This window comes from Pyxicephalus adspersus, chromosome 12 (genome assembly GCF_032062135.1).
Source record: "Pyxicephalus adspersus chromosome 12, UCB_Pads_2.0, whole genome shotgun sequence".
Taxonomy (NCBI): domain Eukaryota; kingdom Metazoa; phylum Chordata; class Amphibia; order Anura; family Pyxicephalidae; genus Pyxicephalus; species Pyxicephalus adspersus.
In genome coordinates this window covers 19,505,937-19,526,327 of record NC_092869.1, presented here as the reverse complement: position 1 = coordinate 19,526,327, position 20,391 = coordinate 19,505,937, and the positions used below count along the sequence as shown (strand labels likewise).

Genomic DNA, 20,391 nt, shown 5'->3' with positions numbered 1-20,391 from the left:
AATAATTGGGGGTGAAACAAAAAAAAAAAAAAAGCATATATATCCTTCGCAGAGGACTACATATCCTTAATGCATGTGGCTACAGTTCATGTTCCATTCAAAATACCTTTATTTGAAGCCACCCCACAAACCTGAGAGTTCAGACTACAAATGTAAACACCCACATCCATAGTACACAATATAGGGAATCATGGGAATAGTATTTTTTTTATAGGGAGGATGCAGACATTGCATATGCACTGAGGTCCTCCAGCATGTGGCTAGAAACAATGAAAACCATCAGCGTCATCTGTTGGCTGCATATTCAACCACTTTAAGAGAATTAAAGTAACAATTAAAAAAAAAAACATGCTACTTCAATATGATCATGTGCATAGTTTTTCTGAAAGTGACATCAGATCTGTAAAAATTAATGATCAATGATAAAATGGGCAGTAGTATGTGGAGTCATCTTTTACATAGAATAAAAAGGCGCTAATTTTGAGGCATGTATTCAGTTTTACACTTCAATGAGATGAAGCATTATTTGTGCCTTTATTCTGAATGAAAGATATAGGAAAAAAACAAAAACAATGTTTTGACATTTGATAAACTTCCGATGTGTATTCTGCCTTAAAGTGAACAAAAGCCCAACAATTTCAGTATAACAATCCTGTACAATAAAACAGACAAATATTTTGTGTTTAAATATTTAGTTAAAATGGTATAAACAATCAATAACAATTACTGAAAATGCAACAACAAAAAATGCAAATACAAAAGAATTTCATGCAAAATACATAAACACAACTTCCTAAACTACTTACCTACAATTACAAGACTGTGGCTGTGAAAACTGAATAAAAATAAAAGAATCCTCCATTTTTGCAGCACTGCCTTAAGACTTTCAGTTTTTACAAGTACATAATAAAATGGTTTAAAATGCTATTTCATAACTGTTATACTTGAGTGTTGTTTTACATACAGTTCAAATTTTATCAACGGTAATAAAATGTGTTATACACTGAAACGGAGGTCAACAGTGGATGTTGGGCTGTGATAATGCATATCCATCATTAGGCAGCAGACAAAAAAAAACTTCAAAGTGGGGGGCACAGAAGGTGGACAACATCCTCGTTTCTTTCAATAATAAAGAGCAAAGAGCATTATTGAAGCATTAAAGTAAATCCTAAAATTAAACTATAGTTTGTTTTCTTGTGCCATGATTTTCCATACAATTGTGACTTTTAGAGGCAAAAGCCAAAATAACAAGCATCTGATAATTATCCCTAACTCTTAGGCTATGTACACACTATGATTCTTGGCGGAGTATCTGACACGTGTACAGAAGTCCATGAACAACAGACCCTGAAGGACTGCAATGGAAGTAAAAGGAGGAGAGCACACCGGGGTTCCGCTTGCTTGTTCTTCCCTCCTATCTTCTCCAAAGAACAGAACGACATTGTATGTACAGCGCTCGTTCATTCATCTTTCAGTAGTTTATATAAACAAGCACAACTGACAGGTGCTGTTAAACATAGTAAAGAGATGGCAATATTAAGTAGATTTTTTTATATTTGGTTGATCAAGATATGTGTGAATATAGATAAATATCTGGCAAAGGTGGTAAGACAAACTCCAAATCTCTTGACCAGTAAAACACTGACATACATGTAACCCTGTGTACACGTATTGTACCCCTATGACCACTTTAGATCTTTCTACAACATTCCATAAAATTCTGGAGTTGGCAGTGCTATAAGATACAGATCCTCTCATTGATAAATAACACCACTGCTTGCATTTCACATTTGATGTTTTGCCTAACGTTTACTTTTTTAATTTCAGACCTTTTTCCTCTCCAGTCTAAATGCTTTTTTGAGGAATGAGGAATTTTCACAATGAGGAATTTTCACTGAACCAGGTAATAAAAGTGTAATAAGGTCCACAACAGAGAATTTTGTTAGCCACCAAAAATAACAGAATGTATATTGTGGTATCAACCATTTGCAAGGTCTTTTACCTAAGTATACAATGGCTGATAAGTTTACTTTAAGAGCCTGTTCATACCTGTGTGCTGTAATAGCGTGCATGGTATTGCAAAGCATATACTGCAGTGCATTACATTGTAATTTAACACCATTGCATTAACCAAAGTGTGTGGTTCACAAAAATAAAAAGTGCTTGCTTGTTATTTGTTCTGGTGCACTGGAAGCCCATGCCATACAGTGTATGTTTAAATGTTGATAATGAAAGTTTAAGTAATGCACCATGATGGACAGGCCTAAATAGGCAGTTAAGAGTCCTGGTTTAAGACAATTTCCCAGGAAAGATTAAAATTCTTTATAATCAATCTGATGATGGGTTCAGTTTCTTTTATTTATTTGGGATACAATTTTATATACCTTGGCTCACTTTGGTAAGAGGTGCTGAAATCTAAAGCAAAACTGCTTTTCTATTCTTCAGAATGCATAATATCAATAATGTTAAATATGCATTTGCATACAAAATGTCTCCCAAAAAAGGTTTATTGAAAATAGGGTTCGTACCACATTAGGAAGAAATTTTGGAAATCATAAGCAACGCATATAGTGGCCAATGGTTAATTATATTGAGATAACTATATAATAGAAATATTCTAAAACGTATTCACCCACACTCCCAGCGAAGGTTGTATATATTACGGAATGCACTAAAAGGAGAAGGGGTGTCTACCTTCATAACCCTTATTTTTGTACTGTCTGCTCCTTGATGGTAAATTCATTATAAAATTCATCTATCATTAAAGGTGATAAGAAGAAACAAGCAAAGCATTAAATACTACCAGATGCTCATTGGTATAACTTACTGGAAAACGTTCTGCACACAAAGCCCTGTAATATTCATATTTTGGCTTTCCAAAGTTTTGATTTTTTTCAATAAACATCCTTAATCTTGTACAAAATTTTCATTTATTAAAAAAAAACGGGAGGTACATACACAGCAAGTACCTTGGGGTTTTGTGATATCTTAAAGATTTTGAGATATTTTGTAAATTATTTTCAAGTAGGTCATACCAAAATGCTCACAACTTATTTCCTCCTTTTTCTTGTAATAAGATGATCGATTTCTATGTATTGACCTATACATTTTTTTAAACTCTGCCGTAAGTCAGTATAGATATTTTACAGAATATTGCTTTATACCATACAGTCATACAAATATGCCAATAAATTGTACACATCATATTCACATTATGGCCTATTTACAGTGAAAGTGCTTTACTGAAACCTATTTTGTAAAGACTAATATTACAAGATTAACCATTACATAAGAGTCTGAAATACAACACCACAGGAAATGCACTCGGCACAGGTTATGTCCGCATTGAAATAAACCAAAAGGAGGTCGGATATGCGGTCATTACCAATAAATAGGGGTGTGGGATAAAGCCAGCTACAAAATGGTGAGGGTGGGAAACAACTATGTACAACATGGCCCCTCCAGTATAGGTTGCAGTTAGCAAAATGGAGAAGCTGTGGGGTCAAATGTCTTGAAAACATCTTTCAAGGGCTTGTCATCAGGTCCGGCCTCAGTGTTAGCATCTGATACCTGGCTGGCAGATCCTGTTGATTTAATTTGCCTTGGATCATTGTACTGGGGCCTGATAAGTCCTGATAAGGCCTGGACTGGAAGGTTGTGAACTGCTGGTGCAGTGGTTGACTGTGCAACTGCAGATTGATTTGTTGTTGTTGGCTTTTCATCTGGGTTCCCAGGTGTTTTCTCAGTATCCTCAGGACTCTGAATGTCTTTAGCTAATGTCAGTCCTCCTGTGGAGGTCACAGGTTGCTGTACAGTGTCTACTGGTTCAGACTCCGATGACTGGTTTATATTGGCTAGATTCTTCTGACGATCATCATTATCTCCCATCTCTGAAGAGGTTGCTGAACTATCACAGGGACTGTACAAACTGATATTCTTTAGTATTGACCCTGGAGACCCCAGTTTAATACTGGATGGGGACATTTTGGGAGTGTATGATGGAAGGACATCTTGAGGCGGTTTAACAGATGTTGGTGATGATCCCATAGCTGACCTGGCTGCCAAGCGAGGGTCAATTTTTTGAGGCACCAAATCTTTCATAGCTCCAGGCTGAGAATCAGAACTTGGAGAACGGTGAAATCTCGACTGAAGGTTTTTCTGAAGTCGAGGGTCACTGGGCTTGTTATGTGTGTGTGAATCAGTTTGATCATTAAAGTTACTTTTGGTTGTCATATTTGCCTGCTTTGATTTTGATTCCAGTCTTGGATCCAACCTTTCTAACCTTGGATCAAGGCCAGAATGGTGTATTTCACTCCTTGACTTAAGTCTCTGATCAGCTATAAGCGGAGGCAGTGGCAAATTTATGGAGGACACAGGGTCAGGTTTAGGAGGGGGTACAGGAAGTAAATCTTCAGGTGCCCAGACAATTAGTTTAGCAAAGTTGGGTTTGGATAGTATAATATCCATTTTAATGTGACTGAACTGTCTCAGTTTACGCCGTGGGTCTCTTAAAGTCACACCCGGTAACATTTCTAACGGAATTATTACAGCTTTCTCTCTTAGTTCCCTCTCAGCATCCTCATCATCTTCATCCACCAATTTCTGCTGCTTGGCAATACCGCCAGGCTGACCAGGTTGGCTGGCAGCAGAAATCTCATTCAATTTCATTTTTCTAGGATCACGAGCCATTCTCGGGTCAGAAGACACACTCTCTCCTTGATGGCCTGGACTCTGCCCTTGAGAGGGTCTTACTCGAGGGTCAAATATCTGCCCTGCCCTGTCTTTCATTAGTCTTGGGTCATTATTTTGAGGAACCAGTTTTTGCTCTGTGGAGTTAGCACGTACCAGCTTTGCTTGGTTTCTTAGCGTTTTCAAGATTGAACTTACACCACTGCCATCCTCCTCTTCACTACTGTACCAGTTTGCAAACTCATCTAAAATATAATGATAAAGAAAAAAATAGAATAAGCAAAGAAAAATAAAATTCCATTACATGATTTTGACCCAATGGTAACATGAAAAACCTTCCAACTAGGAAATAATATTTCACAGCCAACTTAGCAGTCTCCCTCTCACAATTTCTACTCCATTTTTATGAAAGTAAAAAGTATTCAAAGTGGACCTTTCTTAGCAAGGCGATCATTTATGTACACACACTATATTAGTCTAGATACCTTGACTTTGCAACATTAAGCACCAACATGGTCCCTCAACCCCTGAATCTAGGACCTATGTTGTATGCAAATTTCTAATTTCTCTACAATGTAATGTAAGCGACTCTTTTTAAGTTACAGAGGCATCCGTACAGTAATATGATTTTCGAAGAACCCAATAATGGATTTCTGCATTTCTGCTTAATTTCTGGAAAATGGATGGTATGAATAGGTACATAATAATGCTTAATGAACACACATTACCTTTAACAAGCACTTGTAATGATATATATAGAAAAAGCACAAAGAATGTGGTACCCCATGTACACTGGCAAAACGGCTTGGCCCTCAGGTCAGTGGTCGCCAACCTTTTCGGACCACACATGCACGGGGCGTCACTCAAAGAGGAAGAAACCCCCCCCCCACTCTCTCATCGCAGATCTGACTGCTGCTCTGGCCCATCCTTTGCCTGAAAATAGGGGGTTTAAACACGATGCCCATATTAAATAGCTAACTTCACTGAAACTTGGCTGGTTTTATCACTGAACAGGGAATGGCAGCTTACAAAGCATAGCGGGAAACAAGGTTTCTATAACAAGATTAAACTTTATACTAGTCAAGTCAAAGAAAAGACTCCTTGCTAATATAGGTAACTGTGAGCGTCATGCAGTATATAAAGCAAAGGCTTTTTGTTTTTCAACAAATGGTATACATATTTAAGGAATGCTTTGTTTTTATGTAACAAACTGAAATTACTGTGTGTACATTTTTTGTGATTATGCTTTCTGAGTCTTTAAAATGAATATTGTGTGCATACCTTCTTCTCTGCTCACTGATCTCTGTGGAGGAGGCGGCTGGCTAGTTTCTACTCCATCCATGTTTTTGCCAATTCTTGAGAACAAAACGTTACACATAGCTGCAAATAAATACGTAATAAATAGTCACAAACTTAGAAGGCATTAAATCATTAAGAAAACCTTGGAAAATTATTTCCGGTCAAACACCTTCATGATACAAAAGCTAAAATAAACATTCCTAATCATGCATTGCCCAAGATTAGTAAAGACTTGCATGTGTACATTAAAATACCTACATGACACATGCCAATTCCAAAAGATAGTTTAATTTGATATGGTGTACATTTTTTCAACATCACCGAATAATAATATTCCCCACAGCACAGTAGTGGACAATGTGTTTATTTTTATTTAATTTATTTACATAGCACCAACATCTGCAGCTCTATAAAGAGTATTTAGAGTCATTTAAAGAAACACTCAGATAAACCTACTAGTGGTTTTTATGACTTTGGGAGGAAGCAAGGGGTCAAAAGTGGGATGAACAGAAACACTGAGTAAATAGTGAGTGCTTAACAAGTACTGTGCTGCTACATTGTCAAAACTGGAGCACAGAAACCAGCAGGAAAAGTTATTAAAATTTGTTTTTTCAAAACAATTCAATTTTCTTCAGGTTTCTTTGCTCGATTCTTCATATTTGAGTAGTTCAAAACTTCAGTTGGAATTATTAATGGGGAAAAAGTGACTGAAGGAAATACAGACTGTATGCAGGTGGCACTGCACGTAAATTCTGAAAGTGTAGCCTCTGCTCCTAGTCAAACAAGAACTAAAAGGTAGGATTTACTGTGGAGGATACAAAAAATAAAAACAGAAAAACAAAATAATTTTTTTCCGACAGGAATCAACAATTGTAACTTACATTCCGATATGTTTGTAGACTGCACATGGTGAACAGCCTGTTGGGAGTAGTAGTTGTCATAGTATCCAGGAGTATTCTGGGAGTGTTGGTAACTGTTTTGTGGTTGCATGACATGTGTCTCTTCAGCAGTATGGAGAAAAGGTGGCCCGGAAGTACTGTTGCCGTCCCTCTGGTGGTTTTGGCCAAGGCCTTGTGCTGAAGACTGATTAAATGGCACGTTCATTCCCTGGTTTCCATACATTGGCATAGCTTGTGGTGGAGGTATCATAGGTCCTAGTTCTGTTAGGGGCTCCGAGTTGTACATTGATGGGTGGTTTCCAGCAAACGGCATGTATGGCTGGTTATAAAACTTCCCTCTAGAAAAAAAGCAACAAAGCAAATTTGAGTCATGCCACTATAAATTACTAACACTACAAAGCACCAGGACCTGATTGTTTACATCCACATGTCCTCAAAGAGCAGAGCTTGGTATTTTCAAAGCCAGTGTGGTTCCTATCTTCAAAAAGGGAGCAACGTCATTACCAGGTAACTACAGACCGGTTAGTTTAACGTCCATAGTTGGAAAGGTCCTGGAGAGTTTGATAAAGAACCACATAAGGGAGTTTCTGCTGGGAATAATATAAGTGATAGTCAGCATGGCTTGAAGAAAGACCGAAGTTGTCAAACAAATTTGCTTTCTTTTTATGAGGAAGTAAACAGAGAGGTAGACAGTAGAATAGCAGTTGAAAGCATACTTGGACTTTGCTAAAGCTTTTGACACTGTACCCCACAGACAGTTATTATGCAAGTTAGGGTCAATAGGTTTAGAAAAATCAATCTGTAAATGGATTGAGAACTGGCTTAAAGACGCATCCAGAGAGTTGTAATTAATTACTAAGTACCATTAAGTACTAAGTATAATTAATTAAAAGTACCATTTCTGTGTTTGCAGATGACACCAAACTATGTAATGGAATTAGGTCCATAAAGGATATCTATAATCTACAAGCGGACCTGAATGTACTGTTTAATTGGGCAGCCAAGTGGCAGATGACATTTATTATGGATAAATGTAAAATTATGCACTTGGGAGCCAACAACATGCATGCTTCATACTGTCTAGTGGGAATACATTTGGGGGAGTCAGAAATGGAAAAGGATCTGCGGGTTATGGTAGATCATAGACCTAATACAGCATGCAATGCCAAGCTGCAATATCTAAAGCTAGCAAAGTACCGTATTTTTCGCCATATAAGACGCTGCGGAATATAAAACGCACCCAATTTTAAAGGAGGAAAATCTAGAAAAAAAGATTCTGAAAGATCATTTCCCTTCTGATCACTCATGTGCCATTCATACCGGTATTCCCCTTCTGATCACTCATGTGCCATTCAAATTCCCTTTCTGATCACTCTGTACCTTTCAAATTCCCTTTCTGATCACTCTGTGTCATTCAAACTCCCCTTCTGTTCACTCTGTCATTCAAATTCCCCTTCTGATCACTCTGTGCTTTTTTTCTATTGTACGGCAGTTAGGACAGGGAACAGCAGGTGGCGCTGTGCCGGCTTCTTTCGCTTTGCTTTACAGACAGGAGAAAACACGATGCTGGCAGAGGAGAGAAGAGAGACACGCTGCAGCCAGACACACGCAGGATCGGGTATCGGGTGAGTATAATATTTTAAATATTTTTTTTAACACATTTGTGGTATAGGACGCACTAACTTTTCCCCCGAAGTTTTGGGGAAGAAAAAGTGCGTCTTATACGGCAAAAAATACGGTACTTTCTGTATTAAAAAACGAATAGACTGCAGAGATGGATACATATTCCTGCCCTTGTACAAAGCATTAGTCAGACCACATCTGGAATATGCAATTTTGGGCACCAGTTCACAAAAAGGACATTGTGGAATTGGAGAGACAGCAGAGAAGGGAAACTACACCAATAAAAGTAATGGAGGAGCTAAGATATGAGGGGAGATTAGCTGAACTGAATCTATTCTCCCCTAAATATGAAATCTGATACCAGTAATGATATTTAATTGACTGCTTGTTACAGGTCACTGATTTAGAAGGTACTGAATCCAGACAGTAAAAAAAACTGTCATTTCCAAAGGGATGTACTCTACAAATGTCTCCCTATTCTAGCTTCCTTTGAAGCAAAACACCACCAATAGAGTACGGAAGGTTTAGAACCATAAGTTTTACTACTGTCTTTCTCCTTATTTGTTGTCTAGCAAGTGAGGGGACATTCTGAATGGGGGCAAATCTTAACCATAGTTTTACCATTTCCAACTTTATCCAAAAAGATCGGAAAGTGCATCACCTTGTTTTAAGCCAATGAATTATCTCTACCAATGACACTCAAATCCGTTCAATAACATGGCAGATCAGACTTGAGCAATATATAATACATAGCCCACCAGTTGTTCTCTTTTCCCCAGATGCTTCCCTTGCATTTTATAAACATAGAAGACAGAGAAGCTTTGCTGGAGCCAGTATTGATTGCTACTAATGTCATAACTCCCAATGTAACATGTTACAGCAGCGACCTCATACTAGCGCTACAGAAGGGAATGCTAGCAATCATGCACATAAATTATGAGTTGTCTGAGAGGGAAGCTTCAATACCTGTTCCTGTGTTCCATCAATTACAATGCAGACAGGGTTTTGTATTTAAACAATTTAAATTACTATTAAACTACTTTTATAGACCCTTGTAACATTTCTGCTGTCACCCCTGGGTCTAAGCCTATGTGGCACACTTATTATTATTATTATTATTATTAAACAGGATTTATATAGCGCCAACATTTTACGCAGCGCTGTACATTAAATAGGGATTGCAAATGACAGACTAATACAGACAGTGATACAGGAGGAGAGGACCCTTTTGTAGACAAGGCGTTCAAGGAGTTCACTTAGGCAAAGTAGATAATGTACAGAGACCATAGTTTATGCTAATGATACCAACCCATGGCGTGGCACCTCCTCCACTTCTTCCTCCTCAAGCTGTTTTTCTTCTTCTGTGTTTAATACCTGCAGCAAGAACACATTGTTTGCTGGGCAATATAAAGTGCATCAATCTGTGTGTGTAGTAACTGCAGTATGTTACAGTTCCTAAATAATTAAAACATACATTTAAAAACTTCTACATAAATTTTCAGTTCTCATTTTTTTATTATCTATTTGAAGCTCCCGTTACTTGATACAGCTCATAACTAGTTTTTTTAATAACTTTTGCTAGCATGAAATGGTAAGAAATATTGAAAAAGTGAGTGACAGAGCTGTATATTATACAGAAAATGCTAGTTGACATGCATACTTTAGGCTGGGTCTACACGGACTCTTACTGCATTTATATATTTAAAAAACAACTTTGACATGTTTTACAACGAATATACAATTGTTTTGAGTTTTAATTTTAATCCTGGGGAAGGTGTACAGAGCTTTATAACACCACTTAGTCATTCCCTGAAAGTAAATACCTAATAAATAATAGACCAGACTTTAATGTTAAATTTGTTTAACTTGAAATGAAAGGATGATACCCATGGCTACACTTATGACAAGCGAACAGCCGTGGGACCTCCTGACAGCGTGGGATCCACATGCACCAGAAGGCAAATAGGGACAAGTTTCCCTGTAGTGGCACGTGTGCGCAGAACACGTGCCAAAAGCTCCACTGGGGATACTGTGAGCAGTGGCTCATACAACCTCTCTCCTTGATTGGCTGGAAAAGGTAAAAACTGACGATTGCAAAATTCATAATAGCAATGTCACTGCCTTTAAGGAGTCACAATGGCTCAAAATTGATATGATTGAGAAACAGTTGGGCAAAATTAAGGTTGACAAAGCACCAGGACCTGATGGATTACATCAACATGTCCTGTTGAAGCAAATTGTACCAGGGTTTTTTTTTGCCTTCCTCTGGACCAACTATTTCTTATATGGTTTAATTTATTTATTATTGCAATAGAAGTGTTGTTGCACATTTTTGGGCATTTATAGGTGTTTTCAAACCATTTTTAATTTTTAAAAAGCAGTAAGTAGCATTATCTTGAACGCTCAAAAAACGTGCCTCAAGGAAACGCCCTAGTGGGAATTTCAAACATGGGCTTTAAAAATGTTCAGGTTAAACATGGGCTTTATAGTCTGGAGTCTGTCTGGAGTTCGTGTAGACTAAAGCCTTACAGTTCCACAACTTCTCAGTATCATTTGATGGTGGTGTTCTTACATACCTTGTTCAGTAACTCTCTGGTATCATCATTCAGAGGCTCATGAGAAAATTTGCAGTTGTCACCTTGAAAGCACTTTGCTCCTGTATGGTAAAACTTACAAGGAAATTCACGTATGATGCAGAAAAGTTAAGTATAATAAATTTGCAAAAACATTTGTCCAATCCTAATGAAAGTGTTATCATAGCAGCACAACTATCCTCTTCAAGATACCAATTACTAATGTTAGTTGGGTACATAATTTTTTTAACAACCAAGCACTGCTTGTAATCAGGTTATTCACATCGCCCTTTATACACCTGCTCTTTATTTATGGTAATTGTATGCTTCAGCTCACATTGCCTCCCTTCTGTCCCACAGTGTTTATGAGGACACATTCATTAGAATGAACACATTTTGAAGCTTTCCTTTAAAACATCCCAGTAGCATTTTTTTTTTTTTTTTTTTAGTAAGTGACGAGGTTGATAATATAGGGCATTAGAAGTATTCCTCATTTCCACCTGTAAGATATTAATCAATGTACAACCACTTCCTGTCTTTTCCACTGACATGCTGATGCCCCTCTCTAGTTTCAAAGCCATCACATACTTTCAAATGCTGCCGGGAAGAGCAGGAAACTGCTGGGTGGAACTAAATGATAGCATTTGTATGCTATCGCATTCAATGATGCCCACAGCTCTGCTTCACATAGTTTCTGCAGATAAACAGGAGGTTTCCAAAAATAACGCAGAACCACCCGTAAACACTACTAATGCAGAACCACCCTTAAACACTATTAGCAATAGGTAGATAACTAGAAAGATGATAGTTGATATCACAGGTTCATAAAGGCAACTCTAACCTGGAGAAAAACCTTTAAAGTGTAATGGGGATTTAAAAAAAAATCCACCAACAGCATACACCCTACGTATAATGACACATTCCCTTTACAGAAAGTAGCAATTTGACCCTCATTTATATTTGGCTTACATTCATTTGGTGGAATCTACTGGATGTAATGCTAAAAAATCTTAATGCAAGTTAACAAACATAAAACACAGAGATGTGCCTTGAAAGGATATTATGCATGTATATGCAGTTCTCTCCTCTGGTACAATATCCTTGTATATAAAACTTACACACTTCTTTCTTCTTTTCAATCTCTGCATCATGATCAAACTTACACTGATCTCCCTGAGAAAGAAAAAAAACTTAGAATGTATTATTAGTATTATGAATTCATATGTTTCACCAGAGCTTTCTAGAATATATTGAAAAATTTACATCACTAACTGACCCCCACTAGAGCTTAGAAACTAATTGTTGCCATATGCATAGTCAAATGTCTTGCCAAAGTCCAGATAAAAGGAAGGGAGAGGCAGGCACCATCCAACAAACCAGTATCATTTTAGTATATGTGGAAGGAAACCATGAAAATGTCATGTAGACAGTGTCCTGAACGAGATGCAAACCTAAAATCCTAGCACTATAATGAGAATGTGCTAACCACCAATGATGGTAAGGGATGTAGAAAGTATGCAAGGAGTGGGCCTGGCGCTGCCAGTGTCACCCCTACCTGTCAATTGTTCTTATATCAGTGGCTGCTTGCTACTGTCCTTGAACCTTCTCTTTCCTAGCCTCTTTACTGTACAGCAAAGGAGGGGAAAATGGGATAGAAGGACAGCAGCTTGCAGACATGTATCAGCATGAGAACTCTTGGTAGGTCAGTCCCCCTCAGTATTCACAGGCAAACCCAGAGCTTAGGAACTTGGATCCTGATTTCTTAGTTACACCTTCTGGACACCATGCTGCTTATGCTTATTCTGTCCATTCAGCAAACTTTTTTCTGGGTTGTTTTTTAACTAAATGTGGAACTTATTCATATAACACTTATAACACTTTTTTAATGTGGAGGTAGATGCAGACTATGATGTGCAAGATGCAGTAACTTCCTATGTATTGATAGAGAAATTACATCTTCCGGAGAGCTTTACAAGACAAAAGTCATGAAATTTAGAGGAGCTAATAAGCTTATGGCCCTATCATGTCACATGTCAATAACATAATCTAAGATTCTAGGGAAGCCAATTAACCTTCCAGTAAATTTTTGTGAGTGGGAGGAAACTGAAATGCCCACAAGAAACCCTCACAAACACCAGAGAACATAAAAACTCAATGCAGGTAGCATCCTGGCTGATTTTCAAAGCTACAGCTCTAGTGCTGCAGGGCCACCATTTCTCTCACCATGTGAAGAAACTATAAGTTGGTATATTTAGCACATCGTCACTCCTGTCTGCACAGATTTAGTGACTACAAATTGTCTGGCAATAAGCAGTGCAAACTTTTAGGACATCATATTCCAAACAAAAAAGCTGCAAAGAAGGCTACAATCATTACTCATGGACTCATCTTACTGCTTGCTAAGAACGCCATACATTTCTTTAAAGTTTTTTTTTTTTTTTACTGGTTTTACCTTAACACATCGTCGCTCCAGGAAATATTTGCAAATCTGTTTGCCATTGCGTTCCACTGTGTGCTGATTAATAAACTCTTGACTCATAGTCACCCATTTCTTCATTGGTTTATGCTCCTACCAAAAAAAAGAGGAAAGGGAATTTTTAAGTTTATCTCTATGAGCCAAAATCAGTTTGGTATCTAAAGAAATTAACATAATCTCCTGCCTCAGCTTCAATAAAAATGATATCTAATCAGCTGTGACATTTTAAGAAAAAGAGTATAGGGAACACTATGGGGTTTACATTCATTTTAATCTTTATGAGATTTATGACGAGAGTTAGGTAACAGGAGGCAAAGGGACACAACTGTCTACTGTCTGGCTGAGTGTTACAGTTGTGTTTAAGGGGAACAGAACAAGGCAATAAACACATTAATCACGGGATGCAGAATTATAATCACCTTAATAAAATTAGACCTCTGCAAATAAAAAATATATACAAAATGTCCCAGGACAATTTAGTCACAACCTACAAAACCTTCTGATTATTCAGCATCTTTTTAGGGTCTCACCTCTTGGAAGCCATCTTGGTAATAGGAACCCTTATGTGCTCCTCTGCCTCGACCTCTATCCTTCCGTATCATCATCTTCTTATGGGGACCTCCTCCTCGACCATAGTAATAACCTTTTTGTTGCTGCTCAGCTCCTAAAAAATACCAAATAGTTAATAGAGCTTGTGAATACACAACTGCAAACATTTTTTCTAAAACTTATGTTCATAAATAAACATTTAGAAACAGAAAAGCCCAAATGAAAAAAAAAAATGAAAACCAACACATTATTCATTAAAGCTTTGGTTTATATTCTATTTTCAATCCAACAAAAGCCGTGAAAACAGATTTTTCCGATAAAGGTATTGAACAGCTGTCACTCATTTCACAAAAGTGAAAACCAAGCCGATTGGCTCTTGCTTCCCAGTAAAAAGGAGTAATTGGTAATATATCACACTCACATGGAGTACACAGTACTCGGTTGAACTAGAAATCAGTCTTGGTTTGTGTTCATAAATAGCTCTCAGAAAACACAGACTGCTTCTCCACATCATAGGAAGCTTACCTTCTAGGATAAATAAATATAATCTAAATATGAAAAGCATGTGTATTCTTTGTATATTTCCTCTGGATTCCTGCGATGTGTTGCAAAACTTTTGCTTCTGTGTAGGACTCTTTATAATGAAGACCAGTCCTTGCAGCTCTCCCTGCTTGAAAAGGGTGACTGGTATTGTTCTTGCCTCCTCTAATAGTTTTTTGTAGGCCTCCTGTAGTGGTTAGACCTGTTGTCCGGCACAGTGACATTAATGCTACTTCTACAAGTTGATACCCTTATTTCCCTAGCCAAGGGAAATCCCTTAAGTACTTAGTAAGTCTTCATTATTTATAACTATGCTTACACTAATCAAGCATGTTTATTCATTTCTGATCTTTTTACATACTTTTGTATACACTCATATCACCCCTTCTACATACTCATGCCACTAATCCTATCTCATATGTATGTTATACATACATAACACACATCACCTCACCTATGTTATTGGGTATGTATGAGGTGATACATATCAATTGCAGCATTAATGTCACCAGTTGCAGTAATATTTGAAATCATACATTCCTTTATAGCACTTTGCCCTAGTTTCTACAAGGTAACGGGAGGTAGAAACAAAACTTACAGTGCACATTTTTTCTAAATGGTAATGACAAGTGATTTTAGGCAAAGATATCTGTAAAGTGTTACAGAGTGGAATAAATAGATGCTCTGAAGTTTAGGTAACAGCTTTCATGAGCTGTAACATTCAAATGAACACTGCCTTGCTCACTCTTGGCTGGTGAAACAAGTGGCTTTTAATCAAGTGGAGTTAGAAAACACAGGAGTTTAAAAACAACTTCTGTTAAATCCTTATAGTAACCACAAACTGTAAGTAAACTTTTACAAGTCCTTGTAAACAAATAAACATTGTAACTGGGAAAATGAGTGGTAGCAAGGTGGAAGGTTTGGTTCAGTGCACATTCTGCCATAGGTATGCACAAATTGAGCAACAGCTCCTAGATGAATACCACTGTGACAGATGTGAGGAAGTCACGCTTCTAGTATCTTGCATAGAATAGCTGGAGAAGCATATTGCAAAACTTAAATCAGTCGATCACCTTGAGAGGGGACTTCCTGCTCCCTGAGAAGGTAGGTAATGGATTAAATGTGGAGGGTGGAGAGGTTATTCAGGATGAACATGTAGGAAGTAGGGTTAATGTGGTTAGAGGGAGTGGAAGATGCACCCAGAACACGTTTGCAAAGTTATGTAAAGATGTGCAGGTGACGGACCCAGTGGTGGCAACTCTAGATGTTACTGCTACCCCTAACAGCAGGGAGAGCAGCACATCTAGTGGGGGAGGGTAGGGAAATGCAATTGGTTGTTATAGAGGATTGTATGTTCAGAAGGACTGATAGAATAGTTTGTTGCCCGGATCCCTTCAACCGAATGGTTTGCTGTCCCACTGGTGCCAAGGTTCGGCGTGTGGTGGACCGAGTGACAAATTACTGGGAGGGGCAGGACAGGTCCAAGCTGTCTTGATCCATGTTGGAACCAAAGACAAGATAGATGGATGATGGAGGATCCGTAAAAATCAGTTTAAAAAACTGGGTTTCAAGTTGAAGGAAAGGACCTCCAAGGTTATGTTGTCTGGAATTTTGCCTGTGTCATGTGCAACACTGGAAAGGCAGAGGGAGCTCAAGTTAGCTAAACGCATGGCTTAAGTCCCGGTGCAAAAAAGAAGGGTTTGGGTTCATAGAGGACTGGGCTGATTTTTCATTGGGGTACAACCTGTATGCCAGAGATGATTTGCACCTAAATGAAAGGGGGTCTGTTGTGCTTGAGGAATGGTGGAGGGATATTTAAACTAGGACAGAGGGGGTAGGACAGTAAAAATAAGGTGGAAGAAAGGTTAGTCAGGGGTCAGCCACTAGTGGGGGGTGGATTGGGGATAGATGGGGGGAGGGTTATGGATAAAAGTATGGAGCTTCTCATGTTACAAACAAACATTGGATTGTGCAGTACGAGCTGTACTGAAAAACAAAACGATTTGGCAAACAATGCTGGTAAATGCAGCAGAATTTTGTCTGCTGTGTGCAAACAATAACGTTTTGGGAGTGATCTAACTACATGCTTGAGTTGTGTGTGTGTTGAGCTCTCCCAGCAGTAGGAGATTGCCTTAACAATTTGGTGTCAAAAGTGGGATATCTACCTACCTTAAAAGGACCAGGATCAGGTAAGTTGAAATTTTCTTTTCTACCTCTGCCCAACCCTGTGTCCCTGTAAACATCTTACGAACCTAAGTACTGTGGCAGTGTAGACTCCCTCATAGAAGGTCCTTAGTTAGGAAAAAATTTGGGAAATCTATTATTGAATTTGTGCACACTGGTGGCCTCTGTTTTATTTCATTCTTAGAGTATAAGAATTTTGGTGTCAATAATTTAGAAGTGTAAGAAATATTGTAAATAAGATAGGTTTGTGTACTAATCTGGTTGCCCAGGGAGGTTGGGTCAATCCTCACTGCTGCGGTTGCCCAAGGCAAGCAGTAACGTCACCTAAGCTGCATTTTGGTAAGCGGTCCTGGGAACAGGACGTCAGCGAGCCCTGCAGCTACCAACTGAACTAACAATACCTGCGCACAACCGTCTGATATTTATACTGTAAATTATACTGTAACTATGGGGAATACCAAAGGTAAAGGGAGTTCCACAAAGGGGAAACAGCTCCCAGATCCACCAAAAAACATGTAAAGAAACGCATTAAAATCAGACATTGCATTACATTTGAAAAATGGCACTGAAAACTTGAAATCCCCTGACCCCTTTCCACTGGAAGGATCATTCTCTAAATTCCATATTAGTTGTATTTTAGGAATGTGTCTCAGTAATCGAGAGGGATGGCGATATAAATTAGATCCACAACTTCTGGAGTGGGACCAGCAATACATGAGGGCTTGCGGGGAAGTCTGGTATACTTTGAAAATGTATTGGAAAGAGTAACCGTAAAGAGAAAACTGTTGCCCAAATCACATCCTCTATTCCACCTTGTATACACCCTTATACCCACAACTAACAGCAGAAACACAAAGGAGAACACAGGAGGATGAGGATTACGAGCACGATATCTGTCTAATACAGTCCGTGCAGCAACAAGCCCTACACAAGTTTCTCCCCCATCTTCCTACCAAAACAAAGACCAAGCATTCAAAGATACTATTACCACCAACCACTAGTCCTTCATAACCCAGCAGCTACACATCATCAGCTGTTGTGTAGTTTAAGCCCAAAAACACAGACATGCCCAGCTGACAATACCCGATCCAAGGTGAACTCAGAAAACTTTAACTCTAAGGAGGAAAAGGAAGGCTCAGTAACAGTGCATTTTATTACCTTGGGAGATCAAATGATTAATAAACCAATGAGGACACAAGACCTCAATGACATTATTAAAAACGCCCCAGATCCCCGTAAAACACCTGCAGCCACCATTAATTATTTAAAAAGAATGGCACAAGGCCAGCAACTTACAGTACAAGACATTCGATTTATCATTTAAGGAGTGACAGATTACAGATACACAAATTCAGATGACGGAGGTGTAGATTTTGAAAAAACACCAGCCCTAAAAATACTATCCCAGGGACCACTGTAAAGCACTATCCTCTCATTACTGAGCAACAATATCGAACTATGTGGGATCAAGTGCATAATGAATTTGTTAGGATACATGGAGATAGAAAATCAATGGCTACAGCATTAGCGTGCAAACAGAAAGCAGGAGAAACAGTAATTGATTACGCTCGAAGGTTTAGGAAAGTGTGGGAAGGAAGAGGCAGACCTAGGATTAGGAGATTTGAATGTAATTTTTAAACAGTCTCTGGTTAATAGATTAATCTCTGAACATGCTAAAACTGCCAAAATGATTATCGATAATTGGAGCATATTACCCCCGCGGGATATAATGGGACAATTATTAACTAAAGACGTGGCAGGATGTTTTGAAATACCTAGACCGCCAAAGCCCCATGTGCAGGGACTCCATTATTCAGGGAGACCTGGAGGATACAGAGGAAGAGGTAGGGGCAGAGGAGGCAGACAGGACAGGAATGACAATAGAGGATATTGAAATGTTAGAAGGAATCGAGCATGTTTTGCTTGTGGGACAGGAAAGACATTGGGCCGAGGGCTGCCCTACACACCAACAGCAGTCAGTACAACACCAACCACATAGTGCGCCAATGCAGCCACATTCAGCTCACAATTACAACCACCCTGTCTCAAAGGACCCCATACAATGGGGAGTCAAACCACATCAAGCATAGGGATGACCACAGGAAGACTCCACCACCACTATGTTACAAATCTCTGACCAGGCTGATGAAAACCCAACAATCACAATAAAAAATGGACAATTCCTGACAGACTTCTTAGTAGACACTGGAGCCACTTGTTCTGTTTTCAGATCCTGGTCAGGTCTATCTACACCTGGTGGGCCCTCTGTGGGAATAAACAGAGTCATCACCCCTATAAGCACACACCTCATATCCCCATATGTACAGTACATGGAGAATACATTACACATCACTCATTCAAGGTATTACCTAGCTGCCCAGTTAACCTGTTAGGAAGAGACCTGCTGAGATCTCAGAGCCATCAATGAGCTGGTCACAACCCTAGCACCGGTCATGTCAGATCTTACTACCATTCTTACAGCAGTACCACCCGAGACCCAATTTTACAGTGTTATTGATTTGGCCAATGCATTTTTCTACATACCATTATCACCAAAGACTCAGCCCCTTATGGCTTTTTTTTTATGGGACAGCAGTATACCTGGTGTCGCTTGCCCCAGGGTTTTGTTGACTCACCCGCGGTTTTCTCAATTGCACTCAAGCAGGTCCTTGCCAACAGGCAGCCGCAGCATAGTTCCACTTTACTACAATAAGTTGATGATATATTGTTGTGTAGCCCCTCTCAGGAGGCATGTCAAAAGGATACAGTTTTATTGTTGTGTTTTCTGGGAAAGGAGGGACAGAGGGTGTGGCTGAAAAAAGTCCAATTTTGTCTCCAACAGGTCACATTCCTGCGAATGATTTTAACCCCACGATCCCGGCTGCTAGTCCCCAGTCGTGTAGATGCCATTTCCAGTCTGCCTCGCCCACAGAAAAAGAAACAGCTGGTCAGCTTTACTGGCATGATTAACTTTTTCAGACACTGGATTCCTTCCTGACTGCTCATATTGGGACTCACAGCTCTGTCCCAGTACCACCCCCAGTGCCCCTAACAACATTCAATGGTCTGATGAAATGACTAAAGCATATTTGATGTTAAAAGAATTCCTGACCTCTGCCCCTGCATTGGGAATCTCGAATTCAAATGTACAATTTGTTTTGTATGCTAGAGAAAATTGTAAAACTATGGCTGCAGTGCTTGCTCAGCTGCATGTAGGTAAATTGAGGCCTGGGGCATATGTCTCTAAGACACTGCCGGTTACTGTGCATGCCAGCCTGTCTGCGTGTGCTGGCGGCGTGTGCAATGGGTGTAAAAATAATCTCACTTCTAACTTTGGGTCACAAGACGATATTTTACACAACCCATGCTGTACTACACTTGCTTACAAATTTAACCACTCAACACATAACAGCACAAAGGTTGTCTGGTTATGAAGTTATCCTAACATCCACTGCAGGATTAAGTGTAAAATATGCTCCTGCTAGCAGCGGTCCTGTCGCGGTGCTCAATATCCTCTAAAGCAGCGGTCCCCAACCACCGGGCCGCGGCCCACTACCGG

General features: G+C 39.0%; 1 protein-coding gene across 1 annotated transcript in view; it reads right to left on the bottom strand.

Moving 5' to 3' along the window:
- Positions 1-675: 675 nt before the first annotated feature.
- Positions 676-20,391, bottom strand: part of ZC3H6 (zinc finger CCCH-type containing 6) — a 34,795-nt gene continuing 15,079 nt past the window's right edge. Inside the window, exons 5-12 of the mRNA XM_072427399.1 lie at positions 14,090-14,223; positions 13,536-13,652; positions 12,145-12,256; positions 11,087-11,196; positions 9,820-9,884; positions 6,870-7,225; positions 5,971-6,069; positions 676-4,934 (exon numbers count right to left, since the gene is read on the bottom strand). Of these exons, the coding sequence (XP_072283500.1) occupies positions 3,478-4,934; positions 5,971-6,069; positions 6,870-7,225; positions 9,820-9,884; positions 11,087-11,196; positions 12,145-12,256; positions 13,536-13,652; positions 14,090-14,223 (2,450 nt within the window). The 3' untranslated portion in view covers positions 676-3,477. The remainder of the gene's footprint in view (positions 4,935-5,970; positions 6,070-6,869; positions 7,226-9,819; positions 9,885-11,086; positions 11,197-12,144; positions 12,257-13,535; positions 13,653-14,089; positions 14,224-20,391) is intronic.